The sequence below is a fragment of the Notolepis coatsorum genome (assembly GCF_963971535.1).
Source record: "Notolepis coatsorum genome assembly, chromosome: 12".
NCBI classification, from domain to species: Eukaryota; Metazoa; Chordata; class Actinopteri; order Aulopiformes; family Paralepididae; genus Notolepis; species Notolepis coatsorum.
In genome coordinates this window covers 124,701,030-124,725,879 of record NC_140176.1, presented here as the reverse complement: position 1 = coordinate 124,725,879, position 24,850 = coordinate 124,701,030, and the positions used below count along the sequence as shown (strand labels likewise).

Here is a 24,850-nt window from a genome sequence, read left to right as displayed (position 1 = left end):
TTGCGGTGCTCCATCAGTAACAACAGAATCCTGAGTGTTTTCCTCTCATTGCCGGTGCTCCATCATCAGTAACAACAGAATCCTGTGTGTTTTCCTCTCATTGCGGTGCTCCATCATCAGTAACAACAGAATCCTGAGTGTTTTCCTCTCATTGCGGTGCTCCATCAGTAACAACAGAATCCTGTGTGTTTTCCTCTCATTGCGGTGCTCCATCAGTAACAACAGAATCCCGAGTGTTTCCCTCTCATTGCCGGTGCTCCATCAGTAACAACAGAATCCTGAGTGTTTTCCTCTCATTGCCGGTGCTCCATCAGTAACAACAGCGGACAGTTTATCAACGTTGAATATGTCCACACTAGGGCTGACCCCTATTAGTCGAATAGTCTACTAGTACTAATCGATCGAAAGGAGCCATAGTCGACTGCCAACCTCTTAGTCGAATGCAAAAAAAAAAAAAGAAAAAAAAATTATTATAATAATCTTTTTTTATATTGGCCTGGGGCCACATGGAGCGTCGGTGAGGGCCGCATGCGCCAGTTGCCCCTCCCTGATCTAGGGTGTACTTTAGAAAACACACTCTCGGGGGCGGAGCCAGGCGTTCATGGGGTGAGACGTGTTTATTGTGCGGAAAACACTGTCACCCCACTAGTCTTTATTTTATTTTTATTTCTTATTGATCTTTTTGTTGAGTGGTGGAACATCTACCACTTTCATCGACCTTTTTCGACTTTTTGCGATGTCGAAGCCGGGAACCAGAGCCAACAACGCTTCAGCCGACAAAATGGCACCGGGCCTGTCCTCGCTTTCGCCTGAGACAAGCGAAATTCTCTCGGTCGTGACCAAACTCCATGCGGACTTTGAGGTACGCTTCGCCGAGGCGCAGTTGAAGGCGCAGGCGGAGCTTTTTGATGCCTTTCGTCGGGCAATGTCGGAGGAGATCGGGCTGGCGGTGGGCCCGTTGAAAGAAAAGATGGAGTCACTGCACGCTGCCGCCATGGCTAACGCTATCGAGGTAGCCTCGCTTACGGCCGAGGCCTCTCAACAGGGCGAGAGGGTAGCGGGTATGGAGAGCTCCCTGCTGGCTGCGCAAGCTGACGTCGCCAAACTGCAGTCGGTAATTGTGGAGTTGCAGTCCAGGGAGAGACGATACAATATCAGGATTGTCGGTGTACCGGAGGGCGGTGAGGGAGGACGTCTCTCGGAGAACATGCCGGAGCTGCTGCAGAGGATACTGGGGAAGGATGTTTTTCCCGATCCGCCCTTGTGTGAGTCGGCCTACAGAGCGGGCAAGACCAGTCCTGGTGTGGGCAAGGAGCCGAGGCCCATCATTGTCAAGCTAAACAGGCTACAACAGAGAGAACTCATCATGCGGTCGGCCCGGGCCAGAAGGGGGGATCTGGGTCTCGACAATCACAAAGTGGCCATTTTCGAGGACTTCACGCCGGAGGTTCAGGCACAGAGGGGCGAATACAAACTGGTCATGACCAAGCTTTGGAAACTGGGCTTGAGGCCTACGCTATTCGCCCCCGCAAGATTGTCTGTGCTTTGTAAGGGCGATGACCATCGCTCATTTTGGTCGTTGGAAAAGGCGGAGGAATATCTCGGGGGGTTGGCCGAGACGGTGGCCTGATAGCTTTGTCGGGTGAGTAATTTAGCGTTGTGGACCTAAATACATTGTTAGGGCGGACTACACACAATTGCTTGTTATCAGGCCCAGACAGGCTAACTACCAGCTGCCCATCCGAGCTCTATGGAGGCTAACGAGCTAACTGAACATTGTACATGACAGATTCTAGCGTGCTAGCCGGATTCATCACTAGCTTACGTGCTGGCCTCGGGCTGGCTAGCGGGCTGCGTCTATCGTCTGCGCCGTGACATTCGAGACCCGTTAATGGTTACGTATTTTGGTTGCTGTTGCTGTTCAAAGTGACATTGGTTTGCACAATTCAAGGGTGATCGGGTCCTTAACTAACTTCTTGTATGCTTTTATTTTTATATCCAGGATGTTTTGAGCTTTGGGATCCAATAGTAGAAGCCAAGGTCGGTTGAATATGCATATACAATATATGATAACAGGTTGGGTCGGGTATAGCTTGCACTTTATGGCTATATGGTTATATGGCTTGCACTTTAGCCATAACCCTCTTTTCCTTTTTTTCTTATTGTCGCTGTTTTTATGTCATCTGTATGCACGATTTAAATGTGATCCGATTCTACCTTGGACTAACTGCTGATATGCCTTAATTTTGTTTTGAATTTTCTTTGATCCATTTATGCTATAACGTTGCGACATTAATAAGCAGACTCCAAGGTAGATGGTTACAGGGTTGATGTTGAGTAATTATATAATAATGGCAAATTTTTCCATTATAGCTGTCATGTTAGGGCCAAGGCTCACGTTGGCTCTCGACCGAATATACATAAAATATGTGATAACAGGCTGGGTCAGGTTTAGCTTTGCTTGCACTTGAGCCATAACCCTCTTTTCCTTTTCCTATTATTGTCGCTGTTTTAATGGCATTTGAATGAGCAATTTAACTGTGATTCGATCCTACCTTAGACTAACTGCTGATATGCTTTGATTTTGTTTTGAATTTTCCTTTATCCATTTATACTATAACGTTGCGACATTAATATGCAGACTACGAGGTAGATGGTTACAGGGTTGATGTTGAGTAATTATATAATAATGGCTAATTTTTCCATTATAGTTGTCATGTTAGGGCCAAGGTTCACGTTGGCTCTCGACCGAATATACATAAAATATGTGATAACAGGCTGGGTCAGGTTTAGCTTTGCTTGCACTTTAGCCATAACCCTCTTTTTCCTTTTCCTATTATTGTCGCTGTTTTAATGGCATTTGAATGAGCAATTTAACTGTGATTCGATCCTACCTTAGACTAACTGCTGATATGCTTTGATTTTGTTTTGAATTTTCCTTTATCCATTTTTATGCTATAACGTTGCGACATTGATACAGACTCGGAAGAGGATGGTTACAGGGTTGATGTTGAGTTGTTATATAATAATGGCTATTTCTTCCATTATAGTTGCCTCATGTTAGGGCCAAGGCTCACGGTGGTTTTCGACCGATATCTTTATCTTTATTGAATTTAATTTTAATTTGTGTTTATTGGACTAGTGGGGGTTTAATTAGGGGTTTATCTAGAGGGGGGTCGGAGTGGAGAACGTCTTATTGGATCCATGACTCCAGTGGGTAATGAGAGGAAGATGACCATCCTTAATGGATGGGGCATAGGGAGGGGATTGGAGAGTGGGTATAGGGGTATTAATAATAGGACGGGTGGGTTAGTGTTTAGAGTAGAAGGAGGGGGGGTTGTAACTGGGGTGGTATTGTTCTGTGTTTTATGTACTGTTGTCTTATATGTGTGTGATTGTTCCTCCTCTGAACTCCTGAGATTGACAGTCTGGGCCCGCCTGGATCAGCGCCTCGAGCAGTCTAGCTACACTGGTATGTTCTCTACGCATTTAGACAAGCTCGACCATGGCTAAATTGAATATTTTAATTTGGAACGCAGGAGGGCTTAACGCCCCACACAAGCGTGCCAGTGTCCTTTGGTTGTTGAAGAGAAATATTGACCTTGCTCTCCTTAGTGAGACGCATTTATTGGTAGGTGATGTGTCAAGACTGGCAAATCGGCAATATCACGTTATCTCCTCATCCTCAGCCGATGATAAGACGAAAGGAGTCGTCATAGTTACAACACGTAACCTTGATATCAAAGTCCTGGACGTATGGTCGGACACGGAGGGAAGGATTACTATAGCAAAAGTTTAGTTCTCGCATAGGAAGATGGCTATAATAGCATTGTATGCTCCTAACACATTTGATTCAGCGTTCTATAATACAATCACGAAGAATATGTTGGAACTTAATGGATACGCTCTCATTGTGGGTGGCGATTTTAATGCGTGCTGGGATGCGGAGATGGATAGGTCCGGGCCCTCTGAAACGAGCGACCAAAAACGGGCCTCTAAGGCCCTCAGGATGTGGGCCCAGGACACGGGGCTCACAGACCTTTGGCGCTTATCCAATCCCACCCTCAAGGATTACTCTCACCTGTCAGCCAGACACAAAAGCTTCTCTCGAATTGACTATGCATTCGCGTCCCCTAATATGTTTGATCGTTTCGATGTCTCATTGGTTCCCTTGGCTCTCTCAGACCACAAGGGGATTTTCCTTACGGCAACCTTTGGCAGGCTCTCCGCAAGAGCTCCCAGATGGCGTTTTAATTCAACCTTGCTAAAGAACGATGACTTCTGTTCTGAGTTCAGGAGTAAACTAGCTGAATTTTTGCAGATCAACGTTGGCACAGTAGAAGACCCTAGGGTCCTGTGGAACGCATTGAAATGATTTATCAGGGGTCATGTCACACTATTTGCCTCCAATTTGCGAAAATCCCGGTCAAAAAAGCTAGAAGGACTGGAAACATTATATGCGGACCTATACGCATCCTTGCAAACTAACTATAGTGAACGACTAAACACACAACGTAAGATAGTCAAAAAAGAAATAAACTCCATACTTAAACAACAGTCTGAGTTCTTGATACATAGGACAAGACAAAATTACTACTTTCACGGCTCCAGACCTAGCCATCTATTGGCAATGAAAATACGCTCAAATGATCATTTCTCGGATATCCCCTCGATCAGGACGAGCCAGGGTGCAGTCACTACTGATTCGAAAAAGATCAATGACACTTTTAAAGAGTTTTACTCACAGTTATATAGTTCAGAGGGTAATCTTGATGACTCTAAATTTGAATCGTTCATTGGCGGGCTTGAGATACCCCACATTTCTGAGGAAGAGGCCAAGGAACTGGGGAGACCGATTACTCTCGTGGAATTGAGGGAGACGATTGTTGAAATGCAGAGGGGTAAGGCACCAGGCTGGGATGGTATTCCACCCGAAGTGTATTTAGCTTTCTGGGACCAACTGGGTCCATTGATGCTCGATATGATCAATTACGCTATCGAACAAGGGGAGTTCTCAAGAGATGTCAATATGGCGTTGATTTCTTTACTTCTCAAGAAGGACAAAGATCCCAATGATTGTGGTAGCTATAGACCCTTGAGTCTTCTCGGGGCCGATTTAAAAGTGTTTGCCAAGGTGCTGGCCCGTCGCCTGCAGAGATTTATGTCTGTATTGGTACACTGCGATCAAACTGGTTTTATCCCGGGGCGTCTGGCTGCAGATAATCTTAGGAGGCTGTTGCATGTAATCAATAACAGTAAAGACAATACAACTCCATCCACAGTTCTGTCTTTGGATGCCATGAAGGCATTTGACAGACTTGAGTGGTCATACCTGTGGAAGGTACTTGAGGTCATGGGTCTTGGGAAGAGTTTTATTCATATGATTAAAGTCCTGTATGCCTCGCCGTCTGCGATGATACTGACAGGCAAAAACTGTTCCACACTCTTTCCAGTCTCCAGATCTTCTAGACAGGGTTGTCCTCTGAGCCCAGGACTGTTCGCACTTTCCCTCGAACCTTTGGCCCAATTTATTAGGCAATCGGAGGACATCGTTCCCATAATGGTCAATAATACTCCACACAAAATTGCTCTCTATGCGGATGACCTGCTGATTTTCATGGACGACCCCTCCCGGTCGGCCACAAAATTATTGAGGATAATCGACGACTTTGGTAAATTGTCAGGTTTTAAGATTAACTGGAACAAATCAGCCTGCCTACCTCTTAATGAGCTGGCCAAGGCGGTACGACTACCAGCTGATATCCCCATAGTAGAACATTTTAAATACTTGGGCATAGAGATATTCCCCACGCTGAACCAAACTACTAAGTACAACTTCACGGGTACTTATGATAAAATACGCCAGGATCTAGACAGGTGGTCGTCCCTTCCTAACTCTTTACAAGCCCGGGCTTCCATAATCAAAATGAACGTCCTGCCTAGGATAAATTTTGTTAGCTCAATGCTCCCCCTGCCCCCTCCAATAGACCACTGGCGCAAGGTACAATCGATGGTATCTAAGTTTATCTGGAATAACAAACGCCTGAGAATCAAAAGAGCTACTACTCAACGTAGGAAACAAGATGGGGGCCTCGCAATCCCTGATTTTAAGCTTTATTTCTGGTCCTTTTCACTGAGACATCTGATGTGCTGGCTAGACCCTGTAGATGCTGTATCTTGGCGCTCCTTAGAAGCGGCGGCGGTCTCACCGCTAAGATTGCAGGATGTGGTGTACTCCACTGTCCCTATTTCGAAATGCCGACTGAGGTATGGACCGATCATATCTCACGTGATCCAGACGTGGCATAATGTACAGAAGTCGTGTGGGGTTAAATGCCCATGGCACCTGGACTCTCCAATTTTTAATAACCAGCAATTACTTATTGGGCACAAGCCGGTTAATATTCCTCAATGGCAAAGGAGGGGAGTTCACACTCTCGAGGATATTTATGATAAGAACGGCCTCCGTGCGTTTCAGGACTTAGGAGAATTTTATGATCTACCCGGCGAGTCCTTCTTTCTTTACCTTCAACTAAGGTCAGCGCTGAGGGCGCATGGCGTGCCGTGGGCTCAAGCTCTGCAACCACACCCCTTTCTCAGGCTCATAGTGGACAGGATGACCTCCAGATGGTTTGTCTCAGACTTTTATACGCTCTTAATTCAATCCACGTATAAAAACTTATCATTGGATACAATCTGGCGTGTGGATATCCCGGAGTTGGACCCCGAGTTTGATTGGGATGATGTTTGGGCAAATGTGGCATTGTCTTCCCGCAACCCCAATCACCAGCAGATTAATTTTTATTATATTCATAGGACCTATCTTACACCTAGGAAGTTATTTGCTATGGGACTGATAGCCGACTCTCTGTGCACTTTGTGCTCTCAAAAGGCCACTGGCACTTATATGCATATGTATTGGGATTGCCCACCAGTGGCCCGTTTCTGGAGGTCAATAACGGACAAACTTTCAGATCTGTGTGGCTTAACTATCCCATTCACAGCTGTTACGCTACTCCTGAACGATATAACGACACTACCCGCGTCCGTACAACTGAAAAGGGTTGTCCTAGCGGGCGTCACAGCAGCGAAGAAGCTAATAGCAATGAGATGGAAGGAGCCTGAGAAGCTTACAGTGATTAACTGGTCCCTAACTCTATTGGATGTGATTTATCTTGAGATATCCACGGCGTGGGTGATTGGGGTAGGACAGGCTGGCATTGACCTGTGGTTCGCAGCAGCTGAGAAGGTAAGGACCGCCGTGTGCGGCTGAGCGGGGTTGGGGTGCTTGATCGGGGGGGTCCGGCGGTCTCATGGGAGGAAATGTCTTGTCTGTCTTGTTTTTTGTCTTGTCCTTCTTAACTTTGACTGGGGGGATTTTAGGGGGGGGTTGATATTTAGCTATTCTGCGCCATTTGTCAATTCACATGCCATCTCCCCAAGGGACTAATATTGGCAGACTGATTGACCTGTCAACCAACTTGGAGGAAGATCCTCTTTCTTCTTACACTTTACCTTCTGCGAGTTTAAATCTGCGGCAATACTCTCGTAAACAATCTTTTCAGTCACTCCACTTTGTAAAGGTGGGGAAAGGTTGGCATGTTTGAAGACATTTTTGTTATTGAAATTGCCATCTGTATTTGATAGGTTGAACGCTGTTTCTTTTTCTTTTTTGTCTTTATAATTTGTTATTCTGTATTATTATTGTTTGTTATTTTCCTGTGGAGTTATGTTTTTTGTTACTGTGGTTATTGTGATGTCTTGTTTCATGTAATTAATAATAAAAAAATTTGATCAAAAAAAAAGAAAACACACTCTCAGGGGAAAGCATGTCGAAAAAGGTAATAGTCAAGGTTAACAACAGAATAAAATTCCCTGCTAGAAATTCTAAATACCTGGTCAGGAAAGCTCTTAGAGCACTTGCAGGGGCGCTGGTTCAGTGTCATTTTGACTATGCTTGTTGTCCTGGTATGACAGTGCCCCCAGCAACTTGAGAACTAGACTTCAAACTGCCCGGAACAAGCTAGTTAGGATAGTACTGCAGCTCCCCACTCATACTCACCTAGACCAGCCCCACTTCAACAGCCTGGGGTGGCTCAGGGTGGAAACAAGAGTATCAATGATAAAATGATGCCTAGTCTATAGGATTTATAAAGGGGAGGTGCCAAGTGACCTATACAATTACTTCAAATATGTCAAAAGATTATCACAGCCATGAAACCAGAGGTAGAGACACAAACATAGTCCCTTTTAGATTAAAATGTATTTCGTACGGCCAGCAGACCTCCCTTTATTCAGCTGTGGAACAGCCTGCCCAGCAGCATTAACTCTTTCCCTGCCAACGATTATATACGTTATTGCGCGCCATCCTTTGAACGCCAACCACGTATATATGTTATTTGATCGTTATTTTTTTTATTCGCTATTTCCATTCATTATCCATCCAGGGAGCCTGGTGTTATCATAGGGAATGAGTCTGAGATCGCAATAGTCCAATACCGCCGCCTGGTGGGATGTGGTCAGTATTACACTTCCTTTGAAACTCTCTGTATTGGGCTGTGCGTCGATTATATTGGTCCGGGCGCCTATTGCTTATTAACAGCGAAGGAGTGCTGCCGAATGCTTCCGCGTTTTCCCTGATTGGCTGCGACACGCCCCGCGGCAGGCGCGGCAACCGGAGCGGAGCGGCAGAGCTTGCGGCATTATTTAGCCGTAAACCGCCATGATTCTTATTTGAAGCTTAGCTCACCTGGCAGCGCGGCGGTCCTGCGGTCTGTTGGTTTCAAGTTCAAATCCCATCAATTTATTTTTTTTATTTTTTTTTAACGTGTATTCTTTCGCCGGTTAAGGTTAGGCATGGTTAAGGTTAAGGTTAAGGTTAGGCATTGTTTCGGAGTTGGTTAAGGTTAGAAAGGTTAAGTTTAGGCGCTGTTAAGGAGCTGGTTAAGGTTAGCGTTTGTCTTAGAGAATGGCAATAGACAGCCTATTTCCGCACTGCCGCTCTCTCGCGCTGCCGCGGTCACATGGTCACATTGTCACATTCTTGCACTCCTCCGCTGTTAAAAAGCAACACGCGGTCCGGGCGGACTTTTCTAATAATGTGAACCTAGGGCTTCACCCGATCGCATTGAATCGTTTTCGGGGCCCCCGATTCATTATGCTGTGGTCGGTTATGTCGTGGGCCAAATGGACATACAATCTACCAGATGGCAATCAAATAATTGGAATATTCTTTTTGGAATCCCACCGGCCGCAGGTAAGAGTAATTTAACGTCAATTTCAGCTTGATTGTGCATTGTTTTCATAGCCATTGTCCTGATCAGCATATGTTGTTGTACTAACGAATGCCATTATTGACAATCAATTAATCAGAAACGACCCCCCCCCCCCTTTCATGCATTCATGATGGAACACAATACCGATCATATGCATTAGAATTTTTAAGTGTAGCGTGTGTAGGGACGAAATGCCAATGGATTTAATAGGAATTACCCTAAACCGCTCTAAAACCATACTTATATTCACCACTGTATAAAAAGGGAATGTATGGATGGAAACAATTTTTCTTTCTCACATCTTGAACGATAGACACTGGATGTCAAATGGGCCATAGTATTGCATCCATAGCTATAATATAGAATATTATAAAACAAACAAACATCTCAAAACAAACTGGTCAGACTACTGCTTGACCTTACTCCTAGAACCCACCTCACCCCTGCCCACTTTGACAACCTAGGATGGCTTAGAGTAGACGACAGAGTACAGCAACTTGCAATGGGCCTGGTCTACAAGATACACTACACGACCAAGGTACCCATGTACATGTCAAAATACTTCCCAAAGGTCAGTGAATACCACGACCACAACACCAGAGGGAGCTCCACAAATCATGTTAAACCCAGATTCGGCTCAAATAAGGGACTAAACACGTTTCACAATTATGCCACATCAATGTGGAACGCCCTACCCAAAGCTGTAAAGGAATGTGAATCACTACTCACTTTCAAAACCACTCTCAAAGAACACCTACGGGAGACTGCAATTCTAAACTGGCCCCTGTAAATGTCCTAACCCAACCCCCTCCAATGTATGTACAGTAAATTACCAAGTATGGTTGTCAATATTCCAATGTACAGTTTTGCTTGTACAGTTGTAGTGTCCCCCCCCCCCCTCCTACCCCCCCCCCCCCCCCCCCCAACAACCTCCAATGTACAGCCCACCCCCCACCCTCCTCCAATGTACAGTTTGTATATACATTTGTATAAATGTATATACGCTCTTTTCTGGATTATTTTTGTATCACAAACAGTACTGTATTTGCAAATCTGGTATGTCATAAATCATATAGATGTAGCAGTACTGTCTATCTGTATGTCATGCATGTTATGATGAATTGAAAATGGGGGACCCTGATGTGAACAAGACGAAAGTCTTTCTCTGGTCTGCATCCCCTTAACAATTGTGTGTATTGAGCCGTACTGTATTGTACCCATTCTGCAATCTGTTAATAAAGTTTTCAATCAATCAATTCAATCAATCTAGTTATAGCCCTGCAGACAAGGTGACCGCCCCCATTGGTTTAATGCGTGGCACACCATATTGGTTTAATGCGTGGCACACCATATTGGTTTAATGCGTGGCACACCATATTGCGTTCCCAGCGTGGCAGAGAAAGAGTTAAACAGACCCCTAGGTTAACTGTACGAACATGGCTATCGGTATAGGAAGGAGAGGGCAGCATATTTATTATTCTTTTATCTTCTATACTGTGTGTGATGTTTTATGTTGATGTATGTCCCGTCTCTTAACACCAGGGGCCATGATGGAAATAAGTGCTTGCATTTTATCATGTTTTTATCCCTCGGATCTCTGATCCACAATCAAATCAATCAATCAATCAACGAGGACCACCAGGTTGTTGTTTGGGGCCTAGAGGACGGCAGGACCTCATGAGGGGCCACAAGGGGGGGGGGACAGGGTCCATGCAGGGTGGAGGGGAGGGGGGGGGGGCAGGGTCCATGCAGGGTGGAGGGGAGGGGGGGACAGGGTCCATGCAGGGTGGAGAGGAGGGGGGGGGACAGGGTCCATGCAGGGTGGAGGGGAGGGGGGGGGGGCAGGGTCCATGCAGGGTGGAGGGGAGGGGGGGGACAGGGTCCATGCAGGGTGGAGGGGAGGGGGGGGGGCAGGGTCCATGCAGGGTGGAGGGGAGGGGGGGGGACAGGGTCCATGCAGGGTGGAGGGGAGGGGGGGACAGGGTCCATGCAGGGTGGAGAGGAGGGGGGGGACAGGGTCCATGCAGGGTGGAGGGGAGGGGGGGACAGGGTCCATGCAGGGTGGAGGGGAGGGGGGGGACAGGGTCCATGCAGGGTGGAGAGGAGGGGGGGGGGGGGCAGGGTCCATGCAGGGTGGAGGGGAGGGGGGGGACAGGGTCCATGCAGGGTGGAGAGGAGGGGGGGGACAGGGTCCATGCAGGGTGGAGGGGAGGGGGGGGGGACAGGGTCCATGCAGGGTGGAGGGGAGGGGGGGGACAGGGTCCATGCAGGGTGGAGGGGAGGGGGGGGACAGGGTCCATGCAGGGTGGAGAGGAGGGGGGGGGGGGGACAGGGTCCATGCAGGGTGGAGGGGAGGGGGGGGGCAGGGTCCATGCAGGGTGGAGGGGAGGGGGGGACAGGGTCCATGCAGGGTGGAGAGGAGGGGGGGGACAGGGTCCATGCAGGGTGGAGGGGAGGGGGGGGGACAGGGTCCATGCAGGGTGGAGGGGAGGGGGGGGACAGGGTCCATGCAGGGTGGAGGGGAGGGGGGGACAGGGTCCATGCAGGGTGGAGAGGAGGGGGGGGGGACAGGGTCCATGCAGGGTGGAGAGGAGGGGGGGGGGGGACAGGGTCCATGCAGGGTGGAGAGGAGGGGGGGGACAGGGTCCATGCAGGGTGGAGAGGAGGGGGGGGGGGGGACAGGGTCCATGCAGGGTGGAGAGGAGGGGGGGGGACAGGGTCCATGCAGGGTGGAGGGGAGGGGGGGGGCAGGGTCCATGCAGGGTGGAGGGGAGGGGGGGGACAGGGTCCATGCAGGGTGGAGGGGAGGGGGGGGACAGGGTCCATGCAGGGTGGAGGGGAGGGGGGGGGACAGGGTCCATGCAGGGTGGAGAGGAGGGGGGGGGACAGGGTCCATGCAGGGTGGAGAGGAGGGGGGGGACAGGGTCCATGCAGGGTGGAGGGGAGGGGGGGGACAGGGTCCATGCAGGGTGGAGAGGAGGGGGGGGGGGACAGGGTCCATGCAGGGTGGAGAGGAGGGGGGGGACAGGGTCCATGCAGGGTGGAGGGGAGGGGGGGGGGACAGGGTCCATGCAGGGTGGAGAGGAGGGGGGGGACAGGGTCCATGCAGGGTGGAGGGGAGGGGGGGGGGGACAGGGTCCATGCAGGGTGGAGAGGAGGGGGGGGACAGGGTCCATGCAGGGTGGAGGGGAGGGGGGGGGGACAGGGTCCATGCAGGGTGGAGGGGGGGGGGGACAGGGTCCATGCAGGGTGGAGAGGAGGGGGGGACAGGGTCCATGCAGGGTGGAGGGGAGGAGGGGGGGCAGGGTCCATGCAGGGTGGAGAGGAGGGGGGGGGGGCAGGGTCCATGCAGGGTGGAGGGAGGGGGGGGGGGACAGGGTCCATGCAGGGTGGAGAGGAGGGGGGGGGGACAGGGTCCATGCAGGGTGGAGGGGAGGGGGGGGGCAGGGTCCATGCAGGGTGGAGGGGAGGGGGGGGGGACAGGGTCCATGCAGGGTGGAGGGGAGGGGGGGGGCAGGGTCCATGCAGGGTGGAGAGGAGGGGGGGGACAGGGTCCATGCAGGGTGGAGAGGAGGGGGGGGGGCAGGGTCCATGCAGGGTGGAGAGGAGGGGGGGGGGGGCAGGATCCATGCAGGGTGGAGGGGAGGGGGGGACAGGGTCCATGCAGGGTGGAGAGGAGGGGGGGGGGGGACAGGGTCCATGCAGGGTGGAGGGGAGGGGGGGGGGACAGGGTCCATGCAGGGTGGAGAGGAGGAGGGGGGGGGCAGGGTCCATGCAGGGTGGAGAGGAGGGGGGGGGGGCAGGATCCATGCAGGGTGGAGGGGAGGGGGGGGACAGGGTCCATGCAGGGTGGAGAGGAGGGGGGGGGGGGGACAGGGTCCATGCAGGGTGGAGGGGAGGGGGGGGGGGGGACAGGGTCCATGCAGGGTGGAGAGGAGGGGGGGCAGGGTCCATGCAGGGTGGAGGGGAGGGGGGGGACAGGGTCCATGCAGGGTGGAGAGGAGGGGGGGGACAGGGTCCATGCAGGGTGGAGGGGAGGGGGGGGGGACAGGGTCCATGCAGGGTGGAGGGGAGGGGGGGGGGGACAGGGTCCATGCAGGGTGGAGGGGAGGGGGGGGGGGACAGGGTCCATGCAGGGTGGAGAGGAGGGGGGGGACAGGGTCCATGCAGGGTGGAGGGGAGGGGGGGGGGACAGGGTCCATGCAGGGTGGAGAGGAGGGGGGGGGGACAGGGTCCATGCAGGGTGGAGGGGAGGGGGGGGGCAGGGTCCATGCAGGGTGGAGGGGAGGGGGGGGGGGACAGGGTCCATGCAGGGTGGAGAGGAGGGGGGGGGACAGGGTCCATGCAGGGTGGAGGGGAGGGGGGGGGACAGGGTCCATGCAGGGTGGAGGGGAGGGGGGGGGGGGACAGGGTCCATGCAGGGTGGAGAGGAGGGGGGGGGGACAGGGTCCATGCAGGGTGGAGGGGAGGGGGGGGGGGCAGGGTCCATGCAGGGTGGAGGGGAGGGGGGGACAGGGTCCATGCAGGGTGGAGGGGAGGGGGGGGGCAGGGTCCATGCAGGGTGGAGGGGAGGGGGGGGCAGGGTCCATGCAGGGTGGAGGGGGGGGGGGGACAGGGTCCATGCAGGGTGGAGGGGAGGGGGGGGGGGACAGGGTCCATGCAGGGTGGAGAGGAGGGGGGGGGGACAGGGTCCATGCAGGGTGGAGGGGAGGGGGGGGGGGACAGGGTCCATGCAGGGTGGAGAGGAGGGGGGGGGGGACAGGGTCCATGCAGGGTGGAGAGGAGGGGGGGGGACAGGGTCCATGCAGGGTGGAGAGGAGGAGCTTGGTGTCGTCTTGAAGACCAACCTGGATTAGGATCAGCTTGGTGTCGTCTTGAAGACCAACCTGGATTAGGATCAGCTTGGTGTCGCCTTGAAGACCAACCTGGATTAGGATCAGCTTGGTGTCGTCTTGAAGACCAACCTGGATTAGGATCAGTTTGGTGTCGTCTTGAAGACCAACCTGGATTAGGATCAGCTTGGTGTCGTCTTGAAGACCAACCTGGATTAGGATCACCTTGGTGTCGTCTTGAAGACCAACCTGGATTAGGATCAGCTTGGTGTCGCCTTGAAGACCAACCTGGATTAGGATCAGCTTGGTGTCGTCTTGAAGACCAACCTGGATTAGGATCAGCTTGGTGTCGCCTTGAAGACCAACCTGGATTAGGATCAGCTTGGTGTCGCCTTGAAGACCAACCTGGATTAGGATCAGCTTGGTGTCGTCTTGAAGACCAACCTGGATTAGGATCAGTTTGGTGTCGTCTTGAAGACCAACCTGGATTAGGATCAGTTTGGTGTCGTCTTGCAGTTAAAAGTAAATGAGTCACATGTTAAAGATTATGTTTGAATCGTTTCTTCATTTCACGGCTGATTCTGTCATCGAATGCTTCCCGCTCATTAATATGAAAAATAAATGACAGCTGGCACCAAATCCATCCACATATCAAGCAGGTACAGGTAAGCCTGCATCATTAGTAGTGAAAGCTTATTATCTTATTGAGGGGTTGGAAAATCAAGATTAGCCACCTGCAGACGGCAGGGAGAGGCGGGGTGTGACGTATTATTTTAGTTGATGAAATATTAAACTTTTTTTATTTCAGTTCTCAGTATCACCTCGATCGCGGAAATAAAAAATGTAAATAGCCGTTATTTATTTCCATATTATTATTTTTCAAACTATACATGGAGCCACTGCAGAGTGGCTAAAGAGTCGCGGGTTGCTGACCCCTGGCTTAATTCAACCCAGATTCGGTCCATCCTCATGCGCACTAGTGCATGGTAAGCTGTATGCCCAACAAGCTGCAGGTCCCTCAAGCCCCGCCCAACAAGCTGCAGGTCCCTCAAGCCCCGCCCAACAAGCTGTAGGTCCATCAAGCCCCCCCCAACAAGATGTAGGTCCCTCAAGCCCCGCCCAACAATCTGTAGGTCCCTCAAGCCCCAACCAACACAATAGGGGGTATCTGCAGAGCCGCAGAGCCAGGCTGGACGGGTTGGAGGCGGGGCTTCGTGGTCTGGACAAGTATTTGCACTACTGCGCACCATTTTCAACTTCACTTTCGTCTCAAAGTGTTGAGTGCTACAGTGTAGGTTAGTTTATTAGGACAAGTGCATGACAGTAAGGTTAGTTAGGGTTAGATTTATTTTTATTTATTTTTTATTCAGATAATGGTTGAAGAAGTGAGTCTTTAAGTGCATGACAGTAAGGTTAGTTAGGGTTAGATTTTTTTAATTTAGATAATGGTTGAAGTAGTGAGTCTTTAGTCGACGCCGAAAGATTGGACGTGATTCGGCTGTCCTAACTGGGGTGGGTAGTTCATTCCACCATTGTGGGGCAAGGACTGAGAATAGGCGACTTCTCTTTGATGACCCGACTTCTCTTTGATGAATGAATGAATGAATGAAAACTTTATTTAACAGATTGCAGAATGGGTACAATACAGTATGGCTCAATACAATTGTTAAGGGGATGCAGACCTGAGAAAGACGTTTGTCTTGTTTCCATCAGGGTCCCCCATTTTCAATTCATATAGACATTTATGACATACACCCCATACATGACATTTATGGCATAGGGACATATAGGTATTTAGTACTGATACATTTGTGACATAAACGGTATTCAAATATACAGTACTGTTACCCATATATCCTGACAGAGTATATACATATGATGGGGAGGGGACTGTACATTAGGAGGGGGTGGGTGGGTGGGAGAGAAATATACATATGGCGGGGAGGGAATATATACATGCGGTGGGGAGGAGACTGTACATTAGGAGGGGGTGGGTGGGTGGGAGAGAAATATACATACGGCGGGGAGGGAATATATACATGCGGTGGGGAGGAGACTGTCTATTAGGAGGTGGTGGGGGTTTTGGGCATTTACGGTGGCCAGTTTCGAATTGCAGCCTCCCGTAGGTGCTCTTTAAGAGCGGTTTTGAATGTGGGCAGGGATTCACATTCCTTTACAGCTTTGGGTAGGGCGTTCCACATTGTTGTGGCATAATTGCGAAACGTGTTTAGTCCCTTGTTCGAGCCGAATCTGGGTTTAACATGATTTGTGGAGCTTCCTCTGGTGTAGTGGTTGTGGTATTCACTGACCTTTGGGAAGTATTTTGACATGTACATGGGCACCCCGGTCGTATAGTGTATCTTGTAGACCAGGCCCATTGAAAGTTGCTGTACTCTTGCAGTTGCAGACTCTGATGACCCTCCCGGAGCTTGGATAGGAGTAGGAATAAACTGTACATATACAGCACTGTTTGAACCTGGCACACAACATACTTCACATGTCATTTTTCTTTTTGTGGAGACGAAGATGATGAGTACCGGTCTTCTCCTCAGACATATAAAATCAGTTTTTCAATACAAGTACGACTCAAGACACAGAACATTAGTATGCAAAATAAAAAATTAACACCGATTTTGAGGGTCAGTTTCGCTTTTCAGAACGCAACGTAATGGCAGGCAAGTTAGGCCCAGTCCACACGAGCGCTGGATTTAATATAACCATGATTGTATGTGCGCAGTTTGAAAACCGGAGTCCAGAGTGACGTTTTACGGTTGTGTGTGGGCATAGCAACCAAGGTTATTCCCAGTGTTTACAGCAGAGCTGTCGCAATTATTTCCCATGTTCACGGCAGACAATAGCAAGTTAGCAACCGAGCGTGGGGTAAAGAGATTAGTGTCTCGTTTACATCAGGGTCATATCGACCCTGTACCTGTTGCTCTTGAAGGGTTCATCTATTAGACAAGTACAGTACAATGAGAGAGGCCTCTGGCTGGCCTCTTCGTATCGTTATGTGGTCCTGGAAAAAAGAGAATATAATTACTTTCAAAATATGAATAAAAGGTTGTGCCTCTAATCACCACATCACTTGCCCACTTGGAGATGGCTTACTACTACACCATGTACTTGCAAGTTTATATTTAGTAAAGATAGCAGAGAGAGCAGAGAGAGAAATAGAGAGCCAGTTAGCTAATTAAATTCGATTGCACAGCTGGTCTGGTTTTTACTGAAAGACATCTTGTTCTGCCGGCGCAGTGCGCGCACACACACCACTGTGAAAGAGTTCTTCTTCTTCTTCTTGTGATGTGAGAAAGAGTTAGGAAAAAATTGACTCTTTATACTCTCACGTGCTCCAGTCCACACGCATGCGCATACACATTGCGCACTCCAACACATAGCGAGAGCCCCCCCCCTCATCCGCAATACTTGTCCAGACCACTAATACTTGTCCAGACCACGAAGCCCCGCCTCCAACCCGTCCAGCCTGGCTCTGCGGCTCTGCAGATACCCCCTACTCAACCAACAAGCTGTAAGGAATTTAAAAGGTGATATTATAGATAACATTCAGCCACTAGATGTCACAATAGAGCACCAGTCACAAAACCCATGTATGCAGATTATAAAAACAAGAACAAAACAATATTATCCAGTGTCTGTTTATTCATCATTCACTACCTTAACTCTAAACATTTTATAAGAAATTCAAGTATTTGTTGGGAACAAGTCAAAAAACCTTTTAGCTAAAACGATGACAAAAACATAATTTTTTTCCTTCTTCAAAACAGCAGTGTTCAACATTGGTTTCATATTCATAATAAACACAAATATCAAGTTCTCTTTTCATATGAAAAATGTCTAAACATACTAGATGTCCGTCCAAACCGCCCTGCTCTATACAGCCTCCGTCAACACCTACCGTCAAAAACGCAACAAAGAGGGAGAATGAAATAAAGAAAAGATACTAAATACACTTAACTAATGTCTTGAATCGGTGCAAAGGAGTCATGTCGACGAGTCTAGAAACGTCCGGGCCCAACAGGCTCTCTACCAACACAACAGCACAAAAAGTAAAATGTTTGTTTTTAATGAAGGGAAAATCTAAAATGGGATCACATAAAACATAAAAAAACCTCAAGAATAAGATAATTTCCTTAAGATGAATTGAATAAGAATTACCACAAAACTGTTCACGTTTTTTTTGTCAATGTCGACTATTCAAAACCATTGCACAGCATTCAAAGCCAAATGCTCTCCCCTTCAAATAATAAATACTCTCATGCAGATATACAAAGTGTTCCGGCAGCGACCATGACGCCAGCAGAGGTGCAACCAAACACGAGAGAGAAGCGGCCTTTTCACCCATACCAGTCTTTACATCACCTCTAGTATTGATACCAGTCTTTACATCACCTCTAGTATTGATACCAGTCTTTACATCACCTCTAGTATTGATACCAGTCTTTACATCATCACCTCTAGTATTGATACCAGTCTTTACATCATCACCTCTAGTATTGATACCAGTCTTTTCATCACCTCTAGTATTGATACCAGTCTTTTAATCACCTCTAGTATTGATACCAGTCTTTACATCACCTCTAGTATTGATACCAGTCTTTACATCACTTCTAGTATTGATACCAGTCTTTACATCACCTCTAGTATTGATACCAGTCTTTACATCACCTCTAGTATTGATACCAGTCTTTTCATCATCACCTCTAGTATTGATACCATTCTTTTCATCACCTCTAGTATTGATACCAGTCTTTACATCACCTCTAGTATTGATACCAGTCTTTTCATCACCTCTAGTATTGATACCAGTCTTTACATCACTTCTAGTATTGATACCAGTCTTTACATCACTTCTAGTATTGATACCAGTCTTTACATCACCTCTAGTATTGATACCAGTCTTTTCATCATCACCTCTAGTATTGATACCAGTCTTTACATCACTTCTAGTATTGATACCATTCTTTTCATCACCTCTAGTATTGATACCAGTCTTTACATCACCTCTAGTATTGATACCAGTCTTTACATCACCTCTAGTATTGATACCAGTCTTTACATCACTTCTAGTATTGATACCATTCTTTTCATCACCTCTAGTATTGATACCAGTCTTTACATCACCTCTAGTATTGATACCAGTCTTTACATCACCTCTAGTATTGATACCAGTCTTTACATCACTTCTAGTATTGATACCAGTCTTTACATCACTTCTAGTATTGATACCAGTCTTTACATCACTTCTAGTATTGATACCAGTCTTTACATCACCTCTAGTATCGATACCAGTGTTTACATCACCTCTAGTATCGATACCAGTGTTTACATCACCTCTAGTATTGATACCAGTCTTTACATCACTTCTAGTATTGATACCAGTCTTTACATCACTTCTAGTATTGATACCAGTCTTTACATCACTTCTAGTATTGATACCAGTCTTTACATCACTTCTAGTATTGATACCAGTCTTTACATCACTTCTAGTATTGATACCAGTCTTTACATCACTTCTAGTATTGATACCAGTCTTTACATCACCTCTAGTATCGATACCAGTGTTTACATCACCTCTAGTATTGATACCAGTGTTTACATCACTTCTAGTATTGATACCAGTCTTTACATCACTTCTAGTATTGATACCAGTCTTTACATCACCTCTAGTATCGATACCAGTGTTTACATCACCTCTAGTATCGATACCAGTGTTTACATCATTTCTAGGATTTTGAAAACGAAACCTTGGGAGGCGTTTACTTGGCTGATGATACCAAATACTGACCTCAGACCAGTGGTTTTGCTGAACAACATGGGCTATTAGTTTGGACCTCACTGGACAGAAATTATTCACTCAATTATAATAATAATGTCTCTACTTAACAAGTCTTAACATCGTTCTGTGTTTTGAGAGCAAGACAGACAAATAAATCATGATTTCTGATGCGTTTAACCGACACGTTACTCTCTGTATATGATTTTATGATTTCTCCCATGCCGATATATAACTAATCTTGACCGATAATAGTCCCTGATACCTAAATATACATGTAACTGTAAATGATACCAGAATATACATGTAACTGTAAATGATACCAGAATATACATGTAACTGTAAATGATACCTCCCCTGCAGTCAGCGCTGGTATCTGTGCATTCCAACCTTGGGAAATGAACAATAAAAGAAATAAAAATAATAAAATGAACTCCACACGCCGCTCCGTCTGCAGCAGGAGGTCAGGGAGGTGCAGGAGGAGAGGCCATGCGGAGTCCAAACAGAGGAATGACAGAGACGTTTGCAGTACATAGTAGATACTGATTCAGTCTGTGTGTATATATATTAGTGCCGTCAATAGATTAATTTTTTTTTTACTAATTAATCTCACAATTTTCTGTAATTAATCTAGATAAAAAAAACGCATTTTTCTACTTAAGACCGAAGCTTGTAACAGATATTTACTTGAGTAAAATCACGGAATTAATGTAAAATCAACACAAAGAAAGTATATTTAGATTCAAAGACTATTTTAATAGCTTTCTTTGAATACAGTTTCTCTCCTGTGAAATACAAATGTTCAACAAAACAATCAACATTGCCTCAGCTAGACCTCTTTCTTATATCCGCAGCGCTAAAATTTAAGATTTTTCACTCCATAGATTAATCTAGATTTTTTTTTTTTAATGCTTTAAATAATTTTAAATAATCTCCAGAGTTAAAGCATTCATTTTGACAGCCCTAATATATAAATACACACACACACTCAGACCCCCTCCCTCCTCACTCCATCCCTTAATGTTTTTTTTAGGTAATGACAAAATGATAAATCACACCAGCAGGGGGCTGCATTATTCTACTTCTAAAACACACTCAATAAATTAGGAAAAGCATGATCAACACAACACTGCTTCTAGAATCTCCATGGCGACCACACCCCCCATAAATGTAGTTGTTGATTTGTGGGGTTTGGTAGAGGGCTCAGGTAAAGGTAAAGGGTTTGTCAGGTAAAGGGTTACGGTAAGGGCTTATATAAGGTGGGTTATGGTTAACTCATTGATTGCCAAAAACAAGTATATTCGTTTGATGTTTTTTATTATGATAATAGACAGTCCCCTGGTCCTTCTGTACGGATTTTGTAACACTGATGACGATCGAATCCCGAGAGGCGACGGTCTCGCTTACCTTTTGAGTACATTATTGAGCTGGGATGGCGGCGCTTGATCAAGCAGCGGCATTTTGTCTCACCAGGAACGGCAAATCAACTGTTTGCATACTCATGTTCAGTCTATTCGCCCAGTATATTCACGCTGACCCTTTGTACACAGGACAAGAGCTACTGGACATTGGTTCACATGTCGGATTACTGGATATTTACATCTCTTCCCACGGGCAGAGCGCCATCGTCAGGGCGGCGCAGGGATGGAAAGCAGCAGAGCTCTGGCTCCTCATAGCGCCGCTCCTCCCAGCCTCCTCCTTGCAAATTCACTGGCGCACAAAATGGACGAGGTACGTTTATGGATTACAAATACATGGGGGGGGGGGGGGGGGGGGGGTCTTGTCCAACTCCAAATCTCACCGCTGGGCCAAATGAGCCATAGTATGTCTCCATAGCTATAATATAGAATATACGATGGGTCTACAAACATCGTTAAGACGGTCTGAAACACTGGCGCCAGGGATTAGAGATGGGAAAACAGCGTGGCAGTCAATGAGTTAAGGTGGGTGGGGCAGTGAAAGGGTTAAGGTAGGGGCTTATAAGGTGGGTTAAGGTAGGGGCCCCCTGGCCTGGGTGGGTGTCAGCCACTAGAGGGCTGAAGGTGGCCCCGCAAACCTGACCAGGGACGTAGAGGGGTCACCGCTGGAGAACAAACAAACACACAGAGGAACCAGGTCCAGGTCACATCCTTCAAACCACTGGAGAGAGACCGTGTCCGACAGGCAAGCTGTCTGAGCCAGACACAGAAAAAAGAAAATGTTGGCAAACGCAGTCCCAAGCTGCACACGGTGAGTGGTGTGGTGGGACGAGCGGAGCCGCAGACACCATGGTCCAAGCTGCACACGGTGAGTGGTGTGGTGGGACGAGCGGAGCCGCAGACACCATGGTCCAAGCTGCTCACGGTGAGTGGTGTGGTGGGACGAGCGGAGCCGCAGATACCGTGGTCCAAGCTGCACATGGTGAGTGGTGTGGTGGGACGAGCGGAGCCGCAGACACCATGGTCCAAGCTGCACACGGCGAGTGGTGTGGTGGGACGAGCGGAGCTGCAGACACCATGGTCCAAGCTGCACACGGTGAGCGGTGTGGTGGGACGAGCGGAGCCGCAGACATCATGGTCCAAGCTGCACACGGTGAGTGGTGTGGTGGGACGAGCGGAGCCGCAGACACCATGGTCCAAGCTGCTCACGGTGAGTGGTGTGGTGGGACGAGCGGAGCCGCAGACATCATGGTCCAAGCTGCACACGGTGAGTGGTGTGGTGGGACGAGCGGAGCCGCAGACATCATGGTCCAAGCTGCACACGGTGAGTGGTGTGGTGGGACGAGCGGAGCCGCAGATACCGTGGTCCAAGCTGCTCACGGTGAGTGGTGTGGTGGGACGAGCGGAGCCGCAGACATCATGGTCCAAGCTGCACCACACGGTGAGTGGTGTGGTGGGACGAGCGGAGCCGCAGACACCATGGTCCAAGCTGCACACGGTGAGCGGTGTGGTGGGACGAGCGGAGCCGCAGACACCATGGTCCAAGCTGCACACGGTGAGTGGTGTGGTGGGACGAGCGGAGCCGCAGACACCATGGTCCAAGCTGCACACGGTGAGTGGTGTGGTGGGACGAGCGGAGCCGCAGACATCATGGTCCAAGCTGTGAGGTTAATATGAGGTGGTTTTGTCGTGCGACGCCGATCGTCTGAAAACCGCTTCTGCAAGGAGCTTCAAAGCCTTCAAAGCCTATGGAAACACTCTAGTGTGTGTATCGCTTGTTACATTGATATAGATATATATATATATATATATATATATATATATATATATATATATATATACCATATTGCACAAGGCTGGAATGACTTTTAAAAAAAAAGATCTGCACTATAATTCTTAAAACAATTAAAATCACTACTCCTTATTAATATCTCTAATATCCATGTCGGCCAAAAAAACAACAAATATATATATATAAAAAGAAAAGCACCATGTTCAATATTCTTCCAACACAATAGTTTTTTTTCTCCTTTTCTTTCTCCTTCTAAACCAACGTGTTCCTCAGCACCAGAAACGCCCCTCGGTGGTTTACGTCTCGTTAAGTCGAAGCAGTCGTCTCTTCATACTCTGTGGGCGGGGCGGGCGGGCGGGGATTGGAGTATTTTCAAACGGGTGGGGTGCGAGTCGGGGGTACAGCGGGGGCCGCTTTCATTCTCTCCCCTCCCTCCTCCCATCGGCTGGGTACCGTTTTTAAAAGTCCACACCTCTCCTCCCGTTTCCAAAAACACCAGAGCCCCCCCCCCCCCCCCTGTACTGTCAATCAAGATGCCACGGCCACTGAGAGGAGTCCTTTAAACCGCCGTGGCTTCAGTCCTCTGCAGAGCGTCCGTCCTTCACCGCTCCTCCTTCCGGGACACCTTGGACGAGTGCCAGGCGGTGGACCTGAGGAGGAGAAGGATTCCCGCTCAACAAGAGGAACAAAACAACTCTTAAACTAGCACAGCACTAGCCTAGCTTAAAACTCTTAACCTGTTAAGCGCCAGCCCTATTTTCTGAAAATCCGCCTAAAAATATATACCAAAGTAAATCCATTTGCATGTTCTTGGTATCTAGGGACATCTATGGAACTCAGTGAATGAATTCCCAGTGTCAGAACGACTGTGTCTGTTACTAGGCTTGAGTAAATTGTGATGAAACAAATGAGAATACATTATGATTTTTCTTTGCATCTTTGACAGTGAATAACACCATGTTAAACATGACCAGACATGAAAAACTGCCACTGAGCTCGTTCAGCACCATCACTTGTACAAAGAATCTAAGGAAATTAATAAAGGGCAGTGGGAATACATTCCCTGAGAACGGACCTTGTAGAAGTGGAGCAATCTTCCATTTACTTAGGTATGTATTTTTAGGTGAATTTTCTGAAAATATGGCTCAAGAGGTTAAAGGAACACACTCCAGGAACTGGTCCATTGATTTCATTTGCCTTTAATGTCCTTCACACACACAAAAAAAAACCACACTATGTAACAACTACTCCTGTTAAGGCCCGCCCACCCGAGTGCTCCTCTCTTAAGCACCGCCCACCTGAGCCCTCCTCTGTTAAGCCCCACCCACCGAGCCCTCCTCTGTTAAGCACCGCCCACCTGAGCCCTCCTCTGTTAAGCACCGCCCACCTGAGCCCTCCTCTGTTAAGCCCCGCCCACCGAGCCCTCCTCTGTTAAGCCCCACCCACCGAGCCCTCCTCTGTTAAGCACCGCCCACCTGAGCCCTCCTCTGTTAAGCCCCACCCACCGAGCCCTCCTCTGTTAAGCCCCACCCACCGATCCCTCCTCTGTTAAGCCCCGCCCACGCGGCCCTCCTCCTCTCACCTGATGAAGGTCTTGAAGGCAGCACTCTGTGGGTTGATGCACAGCGGGACCCTCTTGCCCTGCTGATGCTCTGTGATGAAGCGGTGGATGAGCTCTGACACAGGGACGCAAAGAACAAGGGGCCGTTACTTCCTGTTACACTTACAACCAGAGGAGCAGG

General features: G+C 48.5%; 1 protein-coding gene across 1 annotated transcript in view; it reads right to left on the bottom strand.

The window, feature by feature from the left end:
• Nucleotides 1-23,630: 23,630 nt before the first annotated feature.
• Nucleotides 23,631-24,850, bottom strand: part of nlk1 (nemo-like kinase, type 1) — a 39,451-nt gene continuing 38,231 nt past the window's right edge. The window contains exons 10-11 of the mRNA XM_084326415.1: nucleotides 24,691-24,784; nucleotides 23,631-23,758 (exon numbers count right to left, since the gene is read on the bottom strand). Of these exons, the coding sequence (XP_084182541.1) occupies nucleotides 23,710-23,758; nucleotides 24,691-24,784 (143 nt within the window). The 3' untranslated portion in view covers nucleotides 23,631-23,709. The remainder of the gene's footprint in view (nucleotides 23,759-24,690; nucleotides 24,785-24,850) is intronic.